The 18,572-nt window shown below is 41.8% G+C and overlaps 1 protein-coding gene across 1 annotated transcript; it reads left to right on the top strand.

Moving 5' to 3' along the window:
- The first annotated feature begins 367 nt into the window (after nt 1-367).
- Nucleotides 368-18,514, top strand: spata13 (spermatogenesis associated 13). Its single transcript, XM_072689252.1, has 14 exons — nt 368-759; nt 7,042-8,568; nt 10,530-10,571; nt 11,043-11,522; nt 13,149-13,293; nt 13,606-13,730; nt 13,861-14,040; nt 14,570-14,755; nt 15,179-15,358; nt 15,487-15,719; nt 15,971-16,100; nt 16,966-17,338; nt 17,736-17,810; nt 17,909-18,514. The coding sequence occupies exons 1-14, from the start codon at nt 751-753 to the stop codon at nt 18,088-18,090; spliced, it is 3,867 nt and encodes a 1,288-aa protein (XP_072545353.1). The 5' UTR covers nt 368-750; the 3' UTR covers nt 18,091-18,514.
- Nucleotides 18,515-18,572: the final 58 nt, after the last annotated feature.

The following is an 18,572-nucleotide window of genomic DNA, read 5'->3' as shown; positions in this document are numbered from 1 at the left end:
AAAACACGTTTCTCTTCGTCATTATTAATGATTAAATGTAGACTGATTGATAAAATGGCGGTTATAACACTTATGGTTATGGCACTTTACACTTTCTGAAAACACTATTTTGTAGGCGAGGTTTCTCACGAGGGGAATGGGGGGTTAACTAAATTCGGGTGTGAAAGAAACATAACGAACGCCATTGGCTGAGCTTATGTGGTATGAATTGTTACCCAATCGTCGGACAGACACAGGCATCAATCCAACCAATCCCAGCTGGGGAGGCGGGATCTGTGCTAGCCAATCGTTGCGCCAAACTCCACTGCAACAAGTGCAGCGATGCTGGCCAATAGCGTCGCTTCTCCCCGCTGCTATGGCAGTGGACGGGTTTCTAACCTCGCCGTTGGAGAAGCAACGAACTTTTCCACGTCTTCTCCCCCGTGAGGACCACAAAAACGGGCGGAATCTGACAACATTGGCAGCTTTTATCTGTGTTTAATCGAAACTTCTGTATTTGAACACATACTCGCCACTTTATGTGTTTATTTTACTTCACTTTTTTGCCGTGTTCATTGGTTTGTCTGCTTTGAGACTCTTCGGTCCGTTTCAAAATGTAGCCAGCCAGCCAGCTAGGTTCGGTTTCTCCGCGTTGGGATGAACGATTTTCCTTTGGGCCTCGGAACTGTTGTTTCTGAAGGATATCAGCGTTCAATGGCTAATACACGAGTGAGAGGAGCCACGCAGCTGCTGTGAGGACACAAGAAAAGTATGAGAAAGGTAGGCACTAGACTTTACTTTTGCTGTTGTGAGCGGACACCTGGGAAAAGTACGAAGTGTAAAGTCGCGGGTGGGTTTAAGGTGTTTAACGTCGATACAGAAGAAAAGCTTGGAAAGCTAGCTAGCTGGCTGGCTGGGTAAGGAGAGGAGAGAGAGAGAGAGAGAGAGAGGGGAGGAGGAGGAGGAGGGGTTGTCTTCCAAGGAGGGGATGCATTGTGTGTGTGACTACCCCAAAAGCCCCCGTGGTTGTTATAGTGATGGGCTGTCAGAGTGCAGGGGCTGGTGGGGGCGGGTGATGTCGCTCATGAGGAGAGCTAAGAAGGCACAGACCTAAATCCAAAGACTAGAGACTTGAATACTTATTACTGAGGTAAATAATTGTTGGGATATTTAAGCCTAGCTATATCTAAGGTATTATTTTTTTTGTGATAAAGTTATTATTTTTAGAGTACTATCATTTGTTTTCTGGAAGTCTCGAGTTATTTACAGACGTGTTTATTGTCTATATGGGTAGATAAGTAGGCTACATACCAGTATTTGCGAATAATGGATGATGGATGTAAAATTGATAAATACATGTAAAATTTTACTAATACACAGAGACATATATAAGAGAACATAATCTAGTACAAAATATCCATGTGTGAGATGTAGTATATAAGCTAATTTTAGTAGCTAGTTTATATCATTAATACTGTTAGTTTATACATGTTCTTTCAACACACTTCTTCTGATAACATCATGATATTGATGTGAAATGTCATCATACATGTATACATTATTTATCCTGATCACCCGGCAGTGCTACTGCAAACATGTGTCTGTTAATCTAAAAGTATTCGGGATACAGAAATACAAGCTAAAGCCCACATTGCGTTTAAGTGCTCTGCTTGAGTATAAAATGTAAGTTTATGACCTGTGTAATTTACTGTGTAGTAGTGAGCTATTAGACATTCACCCTAGGCTGCAAGTGACTGGACTTTGAACGTTTAGGCTGTAATCTGCACCTGCTGAATGGCGTCTGGAAGGTTTGGCACTTTTGTGTCAATGTTCAGGCATGACAGTTAGTTTGGCACAAAAGCTAAAAAGTTCACATTAATCGAGTTGGGCAATCATAGAGGTGGGCAACATGACAATGGTGTCGTAATCATGGTCCATCATGTCAATACACTTTGATGTCATGGATATTGTCAGTACTTAAAGAATACTGACCTTTATTACATGAAGGACAATTAGAGATGTTTAATTGGATTGCAATGTTGCACTAGTAGTAGTATGTTGCGTTTACTTATCAAATGTATGCCTTACCATATTTTAGCTTCTTGTCCGCTTACAGTACACTTGGTGCGTAATGAACACTGACCAACTGCATGTTTCATTACAAAGAGAGCATATTTAATCCTGGTTGATTGGATTCAGTACAGCACTCTTAATGCTCAATGCTATTGAAATCAGCATCAGCAGATAATTGCTTAAAATGAGTTAAACAGACTGTGTGCTGTATCTATGAACTCCAAAAGGACAGCTGTTGAGGTGAGACAGTATCTCTAATCGACATACGTTTCCCGCTGTGTGTGTTCATGTACTGTGTGTGAATTCATGTGACTCTTTCCCATCCATGTCTGAGACATAGAGGCAACTGTATCTGTAAATATATTCTCTGTAATGATGGATCTGGCACTGCTGCCCAGTGTAATAAAATGCAAAAAAAAATATATATATATATCATGGCACATAAAGGTATCAGGAAAGTGTCTTAATGTTACTTATTTGCGTTATTGCCCACCCTTACTGCCCGCACACCAGCATAGCTGCTAGGATGTCCACCACTGTTTTTAATAGAAGGGGATGCTTTCTCCAGAGACAGTTACACTGAGGATTTTTTTCTTACTTTGTGGCTCCTTAGTTTAGACAGCCATAACTTAAGGCTATTCTTTTACTCCCACTCACTACTGAACCGCCCCATTACCACACACATCCACATTCCTATAGCTGTGGATGGCAGGCTTCTTGTTAGAAAGTTTCAGTAGGTTTGTATGGACTGTTTTAAAGTCACACTCTGTTTACCGCTCCAAAAGTGCTGTAATTATATGATTCAAGAATGACATAAGAAATGACCTCTCTCCCTCTGTGTGTCGGTGTGTGTTGTGTGTTCACTACATGCTAGAGGGGTATGAAGCCCCCCCAGATAGGCGTGTGGGGTAGTGGACCTGCATTCTTCAAAATGATGAAGCTCCATTGGATGAGTCAGAGTGGTGCTTTGAACAAGAAGCAGTGACTGACCTTACTAATGATCTAGTGGATGGATGCATTCAGATCCTCACAGCAAGGGGGGGAAACTCCTTGTAAATGTTCATAAAAAGGAGTTGTCTAGAAACGTTTCATCCAGCCCTTCTCTTCTTCCAGATTTGTAAACAAAGCACTATTTCGGTACTTCCCTCATTTCTTTAGTATTAGCAAATCCTTTGTCAGAGATTGTGTTCAGAGAGGTTTTGTTTCTAGCTGGAGGCCAAGGACAGACCACCCTAGTGTAAGCAAATGCCTTAGTCAATGGTAGTGTTACTAAGCTTCCCACGCCTGCAGCAAGGCGTGTTCCATTCTAAAAACGGGCTTTCCGTTTCACCTGACAAAAAAAACCATAAGATCTGGGTCATAGCATGGCATGTAGTGTCAGTCGCCAGCCGACAGGAATAAATCACGCTCGCTTTCACCACAGATAAGTGTACGTCAGCCTAGACTAAGGCATTTCCTCATTGTAAGCTTGTGTTTGTGCCGTGCAGATGTATGAATGGACATGCAGACAGTTATTAAAGTCCACATAATCAGATTAGGTCTGGGAGCCATGCACATGTTCGCCTGTGGGTCATAGTTGAACAGACAGCAGTCTGCGCTGCTGAAGAAGAGGAGTTTACTTTAATGTGAACACACAGACAGTGCCTTTTTGGAAGGCAGTGGAAAGAGTGCTCCACGGTGAGTTATATATCCTTTAAAAAGGAGTCTCTTAAGCTTTTAGCTTAGCTTTGCTCTTCACCTCCTTGCTCTGTGTATGCTTGATTACCACGGACAATATGTTTGACTCAGTTCTCAGTACATGCACTGTCAAGTGATGGCTCAAGACATGCTTAAAATAGAGCCAATGGGCACGAGCCAAAGCTACTGGTGTGGTAAATAGTAATTAAGTTAAGAAACGCTGTAGTGTTGCTTTAATAGGTTGTCTTAGTTCTTTTCACTTTATTGTGTCATTCTAGTTCAACTTGAGGACAGCATAGACTACATCTTTTCTCTCTGATGTGGCAAGCTGGAGCGACTGGCTCAGCTAGAAAGATAACTAGAACTGGTGTGGTGGGTTATTGTTATGGCATTTGCATAGTTGACTAGTGTAATATGTAAGTCCCTGCATTGTCACTGAAAGAAGGCTCCATTCCTGTTGCCGTAGTTAACGCCTTCAGTTTATGACTGTGATTAAACTATACTTTGAGATTGTCTTGCAGCGAGGCATGATATCTTACCGTTTAATTGGGGTTTGGAGTTCAGAGGCCTTCTGTGCAGCTTTTACGATGATGATAAATGTGTCGTCAAGGTCCATGCAGCCCTTGTGCTTGTGTTATGCGGGTAGGGCTGCAAGATTAATATTTTACCTTTAATAATCTAATCTGCATATGTTCAATTTCCAAATCACAAAAAACTGCAGTGTGAACTCAACTGTAACTTTAGCTCTATGTCTGACATACTGTTTTCTGTGAGGCATTTGGAACAGGCTGTTTTCAGTGAAGGCCAGCAAATGCTTTCAGATTAATCTGACAAGGAATTTTGAGACATTTTCAGTCTGTGCATGTTATGTAACGTTATGTCACTTTTATTAAGATGTTATGTCCAGTGTGCTGTGATGTAACTGCAGCACAGTTGGTTTGTCCACATCATGTACCCTCTTCTAAGTTTGTCTATGAATTATGAATAAATGGCTTAGTGTGTACTTCGTAAGGATGTTTGTGTGTTGTATAGCCCTCCTTTCAGGGAGTTTAATCTGAGTCAGGCTCCAGCTGGTAGCCATGCGGGGGAGCTCTCTTTGAGCTCTTAATTAACTCTACTACTGCGTTTGTCATGCAAGTGTGGAGCCAAGGAAACCAAGGAGAAAAAGAGAGGTAGCGTGTTAAGCTTCATGACACTGGAAAGTGCTGGAAAGTGCAGCCCATGTTGGCACATCTAGGAGGTTCTTGGGAGTAAACTTAATTGCATTCTTTTAAAGCAGTTGTCAAACAATAGGTCAGATGTCAGTTCCTTCCTCATAGCTCGTTATAATGAGGTGCTTCAGGGTGTAAGCGTCTCAGCTTGAGGTGATAGTGTGTTTCCGGTGTCAGTAAAGCCAAATGTGAACAAAAATCTAATCCATTTCAGAGAGGCACTAACAGTAATTGAGATTCATTTAGGATTCTTTTGGCTTCTGTTTTTTAGAGAAGCAGTTGAATCTGTTATGGCAAAGAGAGTTAAGGCTGGTTTATTGTTCTGCTAGTCTGTTTATATGCAAACATGCGGAGGAGTTGCATGTGTAGTTTGCAGTGTACATGCTTGTAAGGTGAAGATGCGTGCTAGTGGGAATATTCACAATTTTGTCATGTTTGATATAGATATGTATAACACTGTATTTATTCAGCCAGTGGATTCTCAAGTTGCTCCATTTACACTTCAAGCTTGTTCTCATTCCCGTGTTGTTTAGGGCATCCAACTCCCAGTGCTGCTGGGGCACCAGTCATCTTTCATTTGGCAGGTGTGCAAAGTCGCCAATCAGAGCCAGTTTATGTGGCGCCTGTCTCTTCCTATTTCTAAATGACTTACAAACAATTGGACATGAATGAGCAAGCACTAACAGCTAAAGACGTTTTAGAAGTATTTACTTTCTAGTCTCTTACACTGATGTTTTCTTTAAATTAGAAATTCTCACTATTGAGTGCTGATTGGATGGCTAGATTTTCAGCTCATTGACTGTTCAAAATCCCTGACATCTTTTTATATAGGCTTGTTGGGGAGTCCTATAAATGCGCAGTGTTGAAATGTTTTATTCTGTACTGTGTTGAGAAAACAAGTGCAGTTACCCCAATTAATTGTTTACACACCAGCATTTTGCACAAAAGCTCCATAAGCTCCAAGCCTAAAACGGTACAGACTAGCTCCACTAACACAGTGGAGTAACCATTAGGGTCTAACAATCCATTAAAAAATGTGTTTTTGCATGAAGGAGATGTGTCGATGATTGGTTAAGAATGGGCGTTCTATTCATTATGATATCCAATGCAGTTACATTGTTTAAAGTCTGTTTTGCATCCAACTAACCAATCAACATGCCACTTCAGCAAGTTCTTTCCACACCTTATAGTTCTAGTTTTGTTTGGAGAGTCTGCAACAACTGTTTTATTCTTACAATTTTGTAAACAAAATCTAAATGAACATCGAATTTTGAACCCAGGATCATGAATTGAATGATTGAGGGCTAAGTATAAGTGTTGAGATCGGTATCGGTCGATACTCATGGTTCCAGTATTGATATTAGTACCAGAATAGAAAGCCATCCTGGACATCTGGTGAAATTAGGGAAATCTGTTTAAAAAAAGCCAGTCTGTCTCGTCTAATACCATGTTTGTTTCCTTATTCCACTAATGGAGTACAAAACAGGATGGAGCGAGGGAGTTAAAGCAGATCAGCCCTCTTTAGTCAGACCCCTGCCCCCTCCCCTTCAAGCCTCATTTTCACAGTATAAATCTGAAGAAAACCAGGCAATTTGTTGCATTAATCACAGTGGATTAGCTTTTTTAATGCTTAGTCATGCTCACAAAAACCTTTCATCAAAGCCGAGACTGCACCAGCCTAGTACTTCCCCACCTTTTGACACTTGTCTTTTTTTCCACAGCATTAAACTGTATGGTCCACATGTCTTCGACTAGAAGACATTTTACAGCAGGCACTACCTTGCAATGACACTTTGCCACCCATAGTTACCAAATGCATACTCTTACATTACTCTCTTTTAGAGCCTATTAAAGTGCGTCATTCATTATTCATTCATACCAGGAAAAGGGCAGCATTTATATATAAAACCCAAAGGCATGATGGCTACACCCATAGTAGGCTAAGGTGACCTATGAATAACCTGTTTTAGAAAAAAAGTAGGTCTGTGGCAATAAACCTATGGGATTATCGGACTGCTTGGGTCATTGAGTCCAAACTGCGAAGGAAGATATCTTCTGTCTGAATTCTAATAGTTGGCTTTTGTGTCCTCGTGTATTGCAGGCAGCTCAGTCAGATGGCGCATCGTCCCTTGGCGAAGCCTCTCTGCGTTATCCCTCATATGGATGTCATGATGTTGACCTTGAAGCCCCAGGAAGGCCCAGCTGCAGCTCCTTCCACTTACAGAAGGTGATGAATCAGGTTCCCAGCTGTGGAGCCCAGGTGAGGCCCTCTGAGGCTTGCTGTGAGAAGCGTGGACTCAATGGACTGAGTGTTCAGCCCTGGTCCGGCTCTGTGATAACTGATGGACAGGTTAAGCCATGTCCCACCAGGATTGTGCGCATCTTTCCTTCTCAACGCAAGTGCGGTATGGCAGAGTCTGAACGGACTTCCCTTCGAGGCCAGAACAGTGGCCCACAAGCTTGGCCTGGCCTTACAGGTCTGCGGGTCATGGGCTCCTTCAAAAAGCTGCGCTCCTCAGTACTCCAGGGCATCCAAAACAGGGCCAGCACAATGGGAGGCAGCCAGGAGAAAGATGTCTCTTCAGTAACTTTTGAGGATGGCAATGGTTTCTTGGTTACCAGGCGAGATCCTGGACAGGTTGTTGGAAGCAGACAAAGCAGGGGTACACCAACAGTGGCCAATGGGGTTTCTACAGCTGGACGGAATCTGTATGCTTCAGATGAGGAGGATGATTATGAGGAGGTTAGTGAAGGTCTACAGAGGAATTCTCACTTTTCGAGGAGTATACGTAGGGCCTATGGTGCAGGACGTATCTCCTTGTTAGATAATAAGTCAAAGCAGCCAGACAGCCCAGTTGCTCAAGAACCTGCTTCTCGCCAGCGTCCCTGCAGCTCTATAGAACCTTTTGGGCCTAATGCAGTTCTTGAGACTGACGAGAATGTCAAGGCCTTCAGCAGACTGAGCAAAAGCGCTGACAATTTGCATATCTTCAAGAGTCCGTTTAAACGCAAGGCTCCGTCAGCTCAGCCTCAGAGTCCCAAAACTTTTGCCACCCCAAATATCCAAAGAGCAGCTAGTGCTTCTTCTGTGGACATGGGAGAATGCGGATCAGGCAGGCGAAAAAACCCTGTAGGAGTGCGGGGACAAATGTTGAAACTTGTAGGCAGTTTAACGGATCTCTCAGCCACTCGCAAAACAAACCCTGGACCCACCCACAAGGCCACATTGTCGTCTCTCAGCCAGCTCCATGATGACTACTCCCGCAGGACTCCCTGCGTCCCTGCTAGCGAGCGCCTACGCAGGCCTGCACCAGCACATGCAAGGGCATTCGACCAGCAAAAAGTACAGGCTGATGTTCATAGACACACCCCAGCCTTAAACCCTGCTCCCTCTGTTCCCAACGTCTTTAGCCCCCAATCCAGTCCCAAAGCGCAGCTCTCATGTTCCTACGAGAAGCTCCCTGTGACCTCATCACCTTCATATTCACATATGTCTGTTAGTCCCCTCATAGGGGATTGTGTGACTGTGGAGGAGCAGCAGAATGTGAAAAATGAGCCCCTTCAGTTTGAGTGCTGCACTACCCCCAGCCAGGAGCAGACTATGGACAGCATTAAAGTAAACTTGGAGGTAAGGCATGCAGCATGTTCAGTATTAATAGCTAACATCCACTCTGAGGCTCTAAGGGGGCATTCACGCCCCCTTCTTCTCACCACACCTCTACAAGATGAATGTGAAACCGTACTAAAATTAGGAAAGATTACATAGGAGATGGAATGAAGTGAGGCTATACTGCAAAACAGGTTTTGTAAAAATATTTATTTAGATCCATTTAGACATATGGTATCTTTAACCCACTGCAAACTGGCTGTTTTCTAGGATAGTAGGATAGTAACGTTAGCTGAGGTAACCTGACCTGCTGCAACAGGCTTTACGTTACTCATCTATAAAACTGTAAAATCTAACTTAAAATTAGCTAATCTATCTTTCTCTTTTCTCTCTTCTCCCTGTCATGTATATCTCCCTCCTTCTTGTCTGGTGTGTAGGGGTGGGAAGACTAGTTTGAGCATCATCACGTCCCCACTGCCTATATCAATTGTTTTAAATTAAAAAAGCCCCCTGCAAATTCTGTATAGCGACTGCGGCAAGATATTTGTAGTGCAAACACTATAAGATGAGTTTCTGATGTAGAATCCATTTGTTTTTGCTAAAGAATTCATATGATGGAACCATTTGGACAGATTTGTTTGGTGGTCTGCCTTTGATTTATTCCACCCAGAAGTCAGTGACGGTGGTTTCTTCAAAAGATGATTTAGAAAAGATTCAGCAATGTAGTTTTAAGGTTTGATGCATTGATTCAAATGACATTTTTTGCTGCATACTAAAAGCACTACACCCAGTAGTGACATCTTATTTACTAACGTAACTGCCGTTATTCATCTTATCATCTCCTGGTCATTGTCATGTTGTATATGTAATATACAAGTACAACATGAAACAAAGGTTGGCACTTCTGAAGTAAGGTGATGAAACTGATGTTTTAGTGAATAACTTTGAGGTCACTGATTATGTGGAGTCAGCTGGGTGACCTTGACCTTTGGCGTTGGAAGTGATAAGTGGCAGTGGAGGCGAATTGTACTGTGTGAAGTATAGGGGTTGATTATTGCTTACGTCAAGATGCAGGTTATTGAGCTGAGACCTGTAATTGCTGCTATAACCTCACCTTTTGGCAGAACAAGTCTGGCTCTTATGCCAAGATCTTTGAGAAATATTGACTTGGTATACTGGGCTTAGAATGAGTAATGTACACTAGGACAGTCCTGATTACTTGATGAAAGTTGCTTGTTTAATTTAAAACATATCAGTTAAAATCAGTAACTAATATATATTAATTATTATATATTTATGATAATGTATTTTGTAAAGTTTGATATGTTCATAAGTTTTCAATTAGGTAATTTCAAAGAAAGTACTTTTGGAAATCTATTAAAAAACTGTACATTGTTTATTATTGTTCAGTTAAATATTTTGTATTGCTTTTTGTTTTGTTTTTTTTGGCCTGTGGTTACTCAATGAATCCTCAAAATGGTCAATAAATGACTAAATTACTAATAAAAGTGCCTAACGTTAGCTATTTGGTACGTTTTGATTGGCCATTCTTTCTCTCAAGCCTGTCCTGTCAGCTGATTGGATGGCATACTTTTCATTCATGTTACTTAGGAGTTTTTATGGATATAAACACTTAAATTGACATCAGCTGTTCTGCTCAAGAGGGAGCACGTAGGGTTAATGATTAGTTGATGTTTATGATTAGCAAGGTTGCTTAAGCTCAGCTCCCGGACCTGTGGCTGTGGACACTTATCAGCCCAGGCTCCCCTCCCCAGCCCAGGGGTCAAAGTCCAGACCGGTGCAGGCATAGCGCGCACACACATGCGCGGATTTCAGGTCGTAAGAGGCTGACTGTTCCCATGCCTCGGGGATAAGACCAGAGGACATTGAGTACTCCTCTGTCTGTTTCGCGTTTAGAAGTGTGTCTGTGTGTTTTGTATGTGTGTGTCACCATGGTGCTGATCTACTGTGTGCCGTTTCAGTGCATCTGGAAGACTCCGGAGAGAGACTCTGAAAACCTAGAGGTAAGCAGCATTTTTCATTACCTTTCCACAGGCCACATCATTTGTAGAGTGAACTCTTTGAATGAATTGCCTTTAGTACCGGTTTCGTGCTGACTCATGAATGTGCAAACATAAACAGCTCATTATACTCATTATACTATATATATATATATATATATATATATATATATATATATATATATATATATATATATATATATATATATATATATCCTACTAAGTTTTTATCTGACCTCTAAGTTCCACATGTTGGATTTGTAGCCCTCATCAGTGTTAAACTCCGGATTATTGACAGTCATATCTCTTAGGTTGAAGTGATTTCACTTGATGAAATCTCAAAATAAATGTGTTTATAGTCTGTTATTGCATTTCAGAATTAATGTGTTAATTAATGTGTTAACAGTCTCTTAAGAAACTACTTTTATTTAATTGAATTGAATCTGACATAGATGATACCTCTCCCCTTTCCAGGCAGCATCAGAGCATGCAGCTACAGAAGCTCTCCTGAAGCTCAACAACGAAAAATGCAGCGATTCCGCCTTCGCTAGTCCTCCTGTCACACCCAACTGCGCTCCAGAATCACCTATGGCAACCACGCCAACCTCATCAGCCTCTGGGAGCGACACGCCCATCTCCTCTGTCACTCGGAGGAGAGCGGGAAGATCCAGACCTCGACCAATCTCGGACTATGGCCAGCTGGTCTGCAGGAAGTACTCTATCCCTGAGGAGGAAGTGGAACTACAGGGGGAGGAGATGGACTACACTTCTCAGAAGGATTACACCTCTCAGAAGGACTGCAACAGCAATGGTGGAAACACTGAAAGAGGCAGCCAAGAGAATGGTCATGTAAACGGACATTGGGAAAACAAGAGTAGGCGACCCATCTCCGTTATTGGAGTGAATCTCTTTGGCTCTTCTGGCGAGAAGGAAGATGATGATAGTCTGCCTTCTGTAAGCATTTATATATACACTTTTAGCCCTGTTGAGTAAAAGAAGTACTCTTACATTTTTAGCTCCATCTCTGTCTGCTGCATTTATTCTGTATTATGGTTTAAGTGTTATCGTATTATTATTATTATTAAGCTTGGACAATAATTTTAGTGTGAGCAAAGTAAAAGTCCTTTGGGTACTAACTATATCTCTGATATGCTAAGAGACGCACATAGTAACTAAATGTATCACAGTAACAGTAACATTGTTATCATTGTGTTTGCATACTTTGATCATCCATGAAAGGATGAAAAAAAACATACAAAATTTGAGACGAAACTACAACCATTAGACTTCAGTGAAACCGGTATAAGAGAAAGGTCTTACCAAAGCTGTTCTCCACCTACACAAGTATTCTAGTTATATATCGCCACAATTTCTACCCTCTGGAAAATGAGTATGTGAAAAGTCGTACAATCATACAGACTTGCATCTCAATTTACAAATAACTTTGTAAAATCTACAAAAATATGAACTTAAATGTTTACTGACCAAATTTAGCAACTGCCCTGTGGCTTCGAGTGTATATTGATTTGCAGTCAACTGGCTATTGTACAAAAACACTTGCTGGCCATGTACAAAATAAAATAAAAAACCTATTAAATTACTGAAACTATGCAGCAGATAGAAGTTAGGCCAAACAATGCTATAGTATACCTAGAGTATACCGTTGTTATCGTCTTTCTACTAGCACTGAATGCATTCCTTTAGATCTCTTTGTACTTCATTAAGCTTTCATTCCATACAACCACTTTAATTACCCTATAAAGAGCACAGTTGGTACAATTAATATTTAAGGAATGTACAGTAATTTGTGCCCAGCTGTAGATACCTACTCCACACCTTTAAAACCCTCACACCTAAAATGCCTTATGAGTTACACATACAATACTTGTTGAATATCTGTAGATCTTTAGTACGTCATGTTCTCTCCCTTTACTGTACAGATTGCGTCATGAGCTTTTGATGTCATCTGCTCAACTGGCTGGAACTTTTCTTGAGCTCCTTTGATGCATTCAGGTCAATCCAGAATTACTGTATTTGCAAGCTTCCGTCAAGAAACACAGCTCAAGTGTCGCTCTGAGTCATAATTACCAGCAAGAAAGCAAGTCAGGAAAAAGTGCAACTAGCACTTAGACACATCAAGAAACCTTTGCAGTTCCCAACAACATTAATAAGCAACATGTGTAACATGTCTTGGTAATCCCTTCTTGGAAGGCAAGCGAACCCTTTGAACTTGTCATAGCAAGCAGGCAGTCAAAACATCACCAGAATGTGAGTTTTACATTGGTAGTGTTTCAGTCAGGAGACATAATGTAAATCATGTGCCTTCTGTTTTTAGCAAAAATAGCTGAAAGAATTGCAAGTCTGTTGGTTAAAAAGGGCTTGACATGAGCTGTTATTTATCGTATCTGGTCAGAATGCTATATTTACCCATAGGGGACTGGGGGTCATTGCCCTTTTCTCAACAGTCTATACAGTCAACTCTCTTCAAACAAACCATAAAGTTTTTTTTATCTCTAATATATATATATATATATATATATATAATAAAAATATAATTGTACCCCTCTTGCTGTCTTCTAGCCTGTTTCTCGGCCTCCTGTGCCCTCTCATGGCGTTCCACCATATAGGGCGGTGTCTGCTCGCCTGCGCCCCTGTGTCTTTTCCCAGAGCACCCCCACGGGTCTGGACAGAGTGGGCCGCAAGAAATTACATAGAATCCTCAGTGGTGAGTGTGCAGATGTCTGCCTTTTATATATAATATTTATAACAAACAAAAATGCTCCCAAACATTATGATGGCCCTGTATGTGTGTGTCTGGGAGAGGTGTTTGTATGTAGTTTAGTGAAACAAGATGTTTAGTAAAAATTATATTTAGTCTACATGCCCCTTAATTTAAATACAGTTAATAGTCAAGACATGTTTGACTATTGTGATGATTTATTTTGTAGTACAAAACTAAAGAAGCAGAATTCTCTAGTGTCTTGGCAAAAGGAAAAAATATGTTTTATGATTTTTCATAATTGAATGCATTGTGTAGATGGGAGCTCAGATGGCTGCACAGGACAGGAAGACAGTGTTAGTGAAGAGGACGGCAGTTTTGATGAGCTCACTGAAGGCACGCCGTATCTGCAACCAGAGGTCAATCTTTCAAGTCTCAATCAGGTCAGCAATTGGGCATTATTGCATATTTGTAACAAACACAAAAACACACAGCATACTGCATTAAAATGTTGTTGACTTTCTGTGTTGTATTCACTGCACGTCAGAAATTCTCTGTGTCTGCACTCTGCAGTACATCATGTCCGGCCATGCTGTGTACGCTGAGGCCTTATGGGACCACGTCACGATGGGCGAACAGGAGCTGGCCTTCAAGGCTGGAGAAGTTATCCGGGTGCTGGATGCCCAGGAGAAGGACTGGTGGTGGGGGATGGTGGCCGAGCGTGAGGCCTGGTTCCCCTCCAGCTTTGTGCGAGTAAGTGTCGAGTAGGCCACACTAAAGTAATGAGTGTGAAACAAAGCCCTTCTCAAACGCAGCTCTGCACAGCAGCTCCAGTAATCCATGGAAACATGCTTGAATGGCTGCTGCGGCTGAGTTAAGAGGACATTGTAAGAGTGTCACCATGGTTACAGGTATTGATTGGCAGGTGTTGGGGGAGGGGGACCCTGGGAACTGTTTCTTCTATAGGAACTTAGTTGGGTGCTAGAAGTACTGTACTGTTTTTTTTTTGTTTGTTTTTTTTGTGTGTGTGTGTGTGTGTGTATGTTTTTGTGTGGCAGGATTTTTACTCCTTGGTTTATTTTGAATTAGAGGGTCTGTCAAATGTAATTAACAAAGTAGATCTTCACTTCTAAGTGGACTAGTAATACTTTATATCTAAAAATATATATTTTAACCTTTTTATTACATGGATTTTCAAATCTGTGACTAGACAACAGCAGATGCCCAGCTATATTTAAGTCCTGTAACTGGTGAATGACCATGGTGTGTTGTTGTCTGGTAGGTCCGTGTCAATCAGGAAGACTCGGGCAGTGAAGGTGTGGAGAGTTCTCTAGATCAGGTGGAGCCCCTCTCTAAAGAGCCCCATAGCCAGAACTCTGAGCACCGAGAACAGATGAGGGCCAACGTAGTCCAGGAGATCATGAACACAGAGCGTGTCTACATCAAACATCTCAGAGACATCTGTGAGGTAGGCCTCATTTGGTAGCCATACATGAAATGGCAGTAATCAAAACTATTACTATTACCATATATGTTTTACTTGACAGCTGTGTGACTCACTGTCTTTATCAGACATTCTTTAACATAAAGAGACCGTATTGATAATGATTTTTAGTACTGGGTAACTGCTGTAGTTTTGTTCAAGACTAGACTTGATCCATGTATGAGAAACTAGCTGTATGTCTATCATGTTTATTGCCCACTGCTGACCTCTGCTGGTCAAATCCCAGAAATCCCAGCAATGATGATGACAAATGAAAACTGATGTAAGTATTTTAGTCGTACATGAATAGGTGAAGGTAGTGTTGTTATAGGGTGGTGTTATTGCTCAGGTAGACTCACAATGCTTCATTATTCATGTTAATGTCCTCATCTGTTCATATCTGTTTAGGGGTATATCCGTCAATGCAGGAAACACCCAGGTATGTTCACAGAATCACAGCTTAAGACAATCTTTAGCAACATCGAAGAGATCTACAAGTTCCAGCGAATGTTCCTCAAGGATCTGGAAAAGAACTACAACAAAGAAAACCCTCATCTGAGTGAGATAGGGTCCTGTTTTCTTCAGCAGGTGGGCTACTTGCTTGTGTATATACCACTCAAAGTATTACAGTACTTCTGAGCAGTTCCAGTGTTTGTTTTTTTGCTAACCTGTCATAAAATGTGTCACATGCTGTACTCTGTCTTTCTCGTCTTCAGGGGGAAGGTTTCTCTATATACTCTGAGTACTGTAACACACATCCAGCAGCATGTGTGGAGCTGCAGCGTTTGATGAAGCAGGGGCGGTATAAACACTTCTTCGAGGCGTGTCGCCTCCTGCAGCAAATGATAGACATCTCCATCGCTGGTTTCCTGCTTACGCCTGTCCAGAAAATCTGCAAATACCCTCTTCAGCTGGGCGAGCTACTCAAATACACACCTAAAGACCACAGGTAACGCGCACCACTACATTAACATTTGCAAACCTTAGGACTGCACAAGATGCACAAAAAATCCTTATGGTGGTTCTATTACAATTACTCCCAAAGCTTTGATGCTGCTGTTGAAGGAATCTTGTTTTCTAGTAATTTAACCCTTTTAGTATTACTATATAGTTTGGTACTATATTAGTAGATTGCATCAAATACACTGAAATCTGAATGTGTATATTTACGAGTGTTTATGTGCTGTGTATGTGTTTCAGTGACTATGAAGGGGTGTGCAATGCTCACGAGGCAATGAAGAATGTGGCCAGCTTAATCAATGAGAGGAAAAGAAGGCTGGAGAGTATCGACACCATCGCTCACTGGCAGGTGGCCATTTTAGACTGGGAGGTGAGTTCAGCTGCTAATCGCTGAATGTCTGAGAAAATGATCTGTATATGGCTATAATGCTGCAGTGTTACAGCTTTCAAAATTGCCATGGTCAAATCCACGCTTGCCAATGAAGAGAGTGCTGCTGCACTTTGACTTTAACCATTAAGATTTGGCACTTTGAACTCTGAGCGCTGCGGCAAACAGAGCAGCAGTCAAACTCAACTTTATCCCAGTTTGCTGCTGACTTTTTTAAAGTGCAGCCAATGAGACAGACAGTCATGTTGGCAGATGTGATTAATGGTTTTAAAACCATTGTCACTAATCTACAGGGAGCATGTGCTGGTGGTGTAGCACTTCTGGAATTCAGGTGTGAGCAATGTGTGCCCAGCCCTGTGGTGAGCGAAGCACAAAGTGCTTATCATCTGAAAGATTTCTGTGTATGTATCCCTTCATCACAGGCCATTAGCCGCTCCCAGACGGCAAAATGGTAATTTGTGTGTGAACTCTGTGACATACTCACAGGTCTATAAAAAAAAAGAATTCAGATAATAAAAGTGACCAGTGTCTTTCACCAAAATGAGTCATATATACAATTTTATTACTAGATGGCAATATTTCAGTTGTAGCCCAGATTTCCAAAAGATAAATAGCCTACAAATGGAGAAACCTGTTGAGGACACATTTACAGTACATACAGGGAAAGCGCATTGAGATTACTCCTGTCTGCCCAGCTTTGAAAGAAACTCCATGCCCATCATCTGAAATGTAGTGAAGATCCCTAGCTTAGCCTCCCTTAGTTATGGGCATTTTTGTCAGAATCTACGATTTACTCTCACCATAAATAAATGATGTTTTTTTGTTTATTGTTTGTTTGTTCTTTTAGGGCGAGGACGTGTTATCACGGAGCTCAGAGCTGATCCACTCAGGGGAGCTGACACGGGTGGTGCGGGCTGGTAAGACGCAGCAGCGCAGCTTTTTCCTGTTTGACCACCAGTTGGTCTTCTGCAAAAAGGATGTTCTGCGTCGAGACCTGCTACACTACCGCGGGCGCTTGGACATGGATCACGTGGAGCCACTAGAATTGCCGGATGGACGGCATCCAGACTTGGGCTCTTTGCGGAATGCTTTCGCTCTGCGTCACACAGAAAACCTGGAGGTGCTGTGCGTGCTGTGCTGCAGGAAGGCCCAGGACAAGCAGCACTGGCTGCAGGCATTCGCCCGTGAGCGCAACCGTGTTAAGGAGGACCAGGCAATAGGTTTGTCTCAGAGCAGATAACATGAATGGAAGAATATACAGTGGCATGCAATAGTTTTGGCAATAGGTAATCTCTGTTACTGTGAATAATTAAGTGAGTAGAAGATTTGAACTCTTGACTCTTTGACTCTTTAAATCTTGTCTCAACAATAAGCTGCCACAGGCTTCTTTAAGCAGCTAGCTAGCACTCTGAAACTTAAAATAATTGATGCCCACAAAACAGGAAAGGTCTGGAAGACCAATAAGATGTTAAACCTGTTCATAGTTTTAGAAGGTTCTTTATATGTGTAAGGATGGCTATTTATACAGTACAGTAAAAGTGAGCACTTTTACAAACTATATACAGCAAAATCCCAAATATTGATTGTGTCTGGGTGTCACTTATTGTCTCTTGACAGGAATGGAGATTAGTGAAGCACAAAGGAAGCAAGCTATTCAAAACGCCAGAAAATCAAAACAAGGCAAACTGAAAAGTAAGGCGGGGTCCTTGATTTTAATACTATTTATATTGGGGTTAAAGTGAGTTAATGTTTATTGTGTATGTTTTTTTTTACCCCCCCCCCCCCAACAGACATAAATTACTCTGGCCATCCCGTCCCTCTCCATCACCAGCCTCTACACCCTCTCCACCAGCGCCACGTTACTGTGCCAACCAGTATCCCACAGCAACAGGTTTTCTCTTTAGCAGAACCAAAGCGCAAACCTTCTCAACTGTGGTACACTTTTACACGCACAGCTCTGTTTAGAAAATAACTGGTCCCACATGAAGACGAAGAGAGGACGAAGGCAACAAATGAATGTGTGCGTGCATGTGTCTTTAAGTGCCTTTAAGTACATGCTGAAAACCCTCCAGTCATGGACTTTTCGACTGTGTGTGCGTGCGTGCTGGACCATACAGAGACCTACAGGGAACGTGTGCCAGTCTTAGTGCCAAAAGTGGTTATTCCTGACGTTCTGTATGTTGCTGGTGTGTTAAAGGTGCTGCTTGTTTTGATGTTCCTGTCCTGTTCACCCCATCAAAACACATCAATGACAATGATGTATATTCATCAAGCTACTTGCTTTTATTGTATGCTTTTATTTCCTTATGTAAGGCTGGACCCTTTTTAAAGTTAGATCTCTGTTTAGGAAACTCGGACTATTACACTAATAAAATAACCCTTTATCTTGTGTAAATAAAAACGTTATGTATGAATGTCTGGGTCTGTGGTCACAGTACTGAGAGGGCCAGTTTT

This window comes from Salminus brasiliensis, chromosome 1 (genome assembly GCF_030463535.1).
Source record: "Salminus brasiliensis chromosome 1, fSalBra1.hap2, whole genome shotgun sequence".
In the NCBI taxonomy this organism is placed as follows: domain Eukaryota; kingdom Metazoa; phylum Chordata; class Actinopteri; order Characiformes; family Bryconidae; genus Salminus; species Salminus brasiliensis.
Note: the sequence above shows the minus strand (reverse complement) of the source record. Positions and strands in the feature narration are given on the sequence as shown.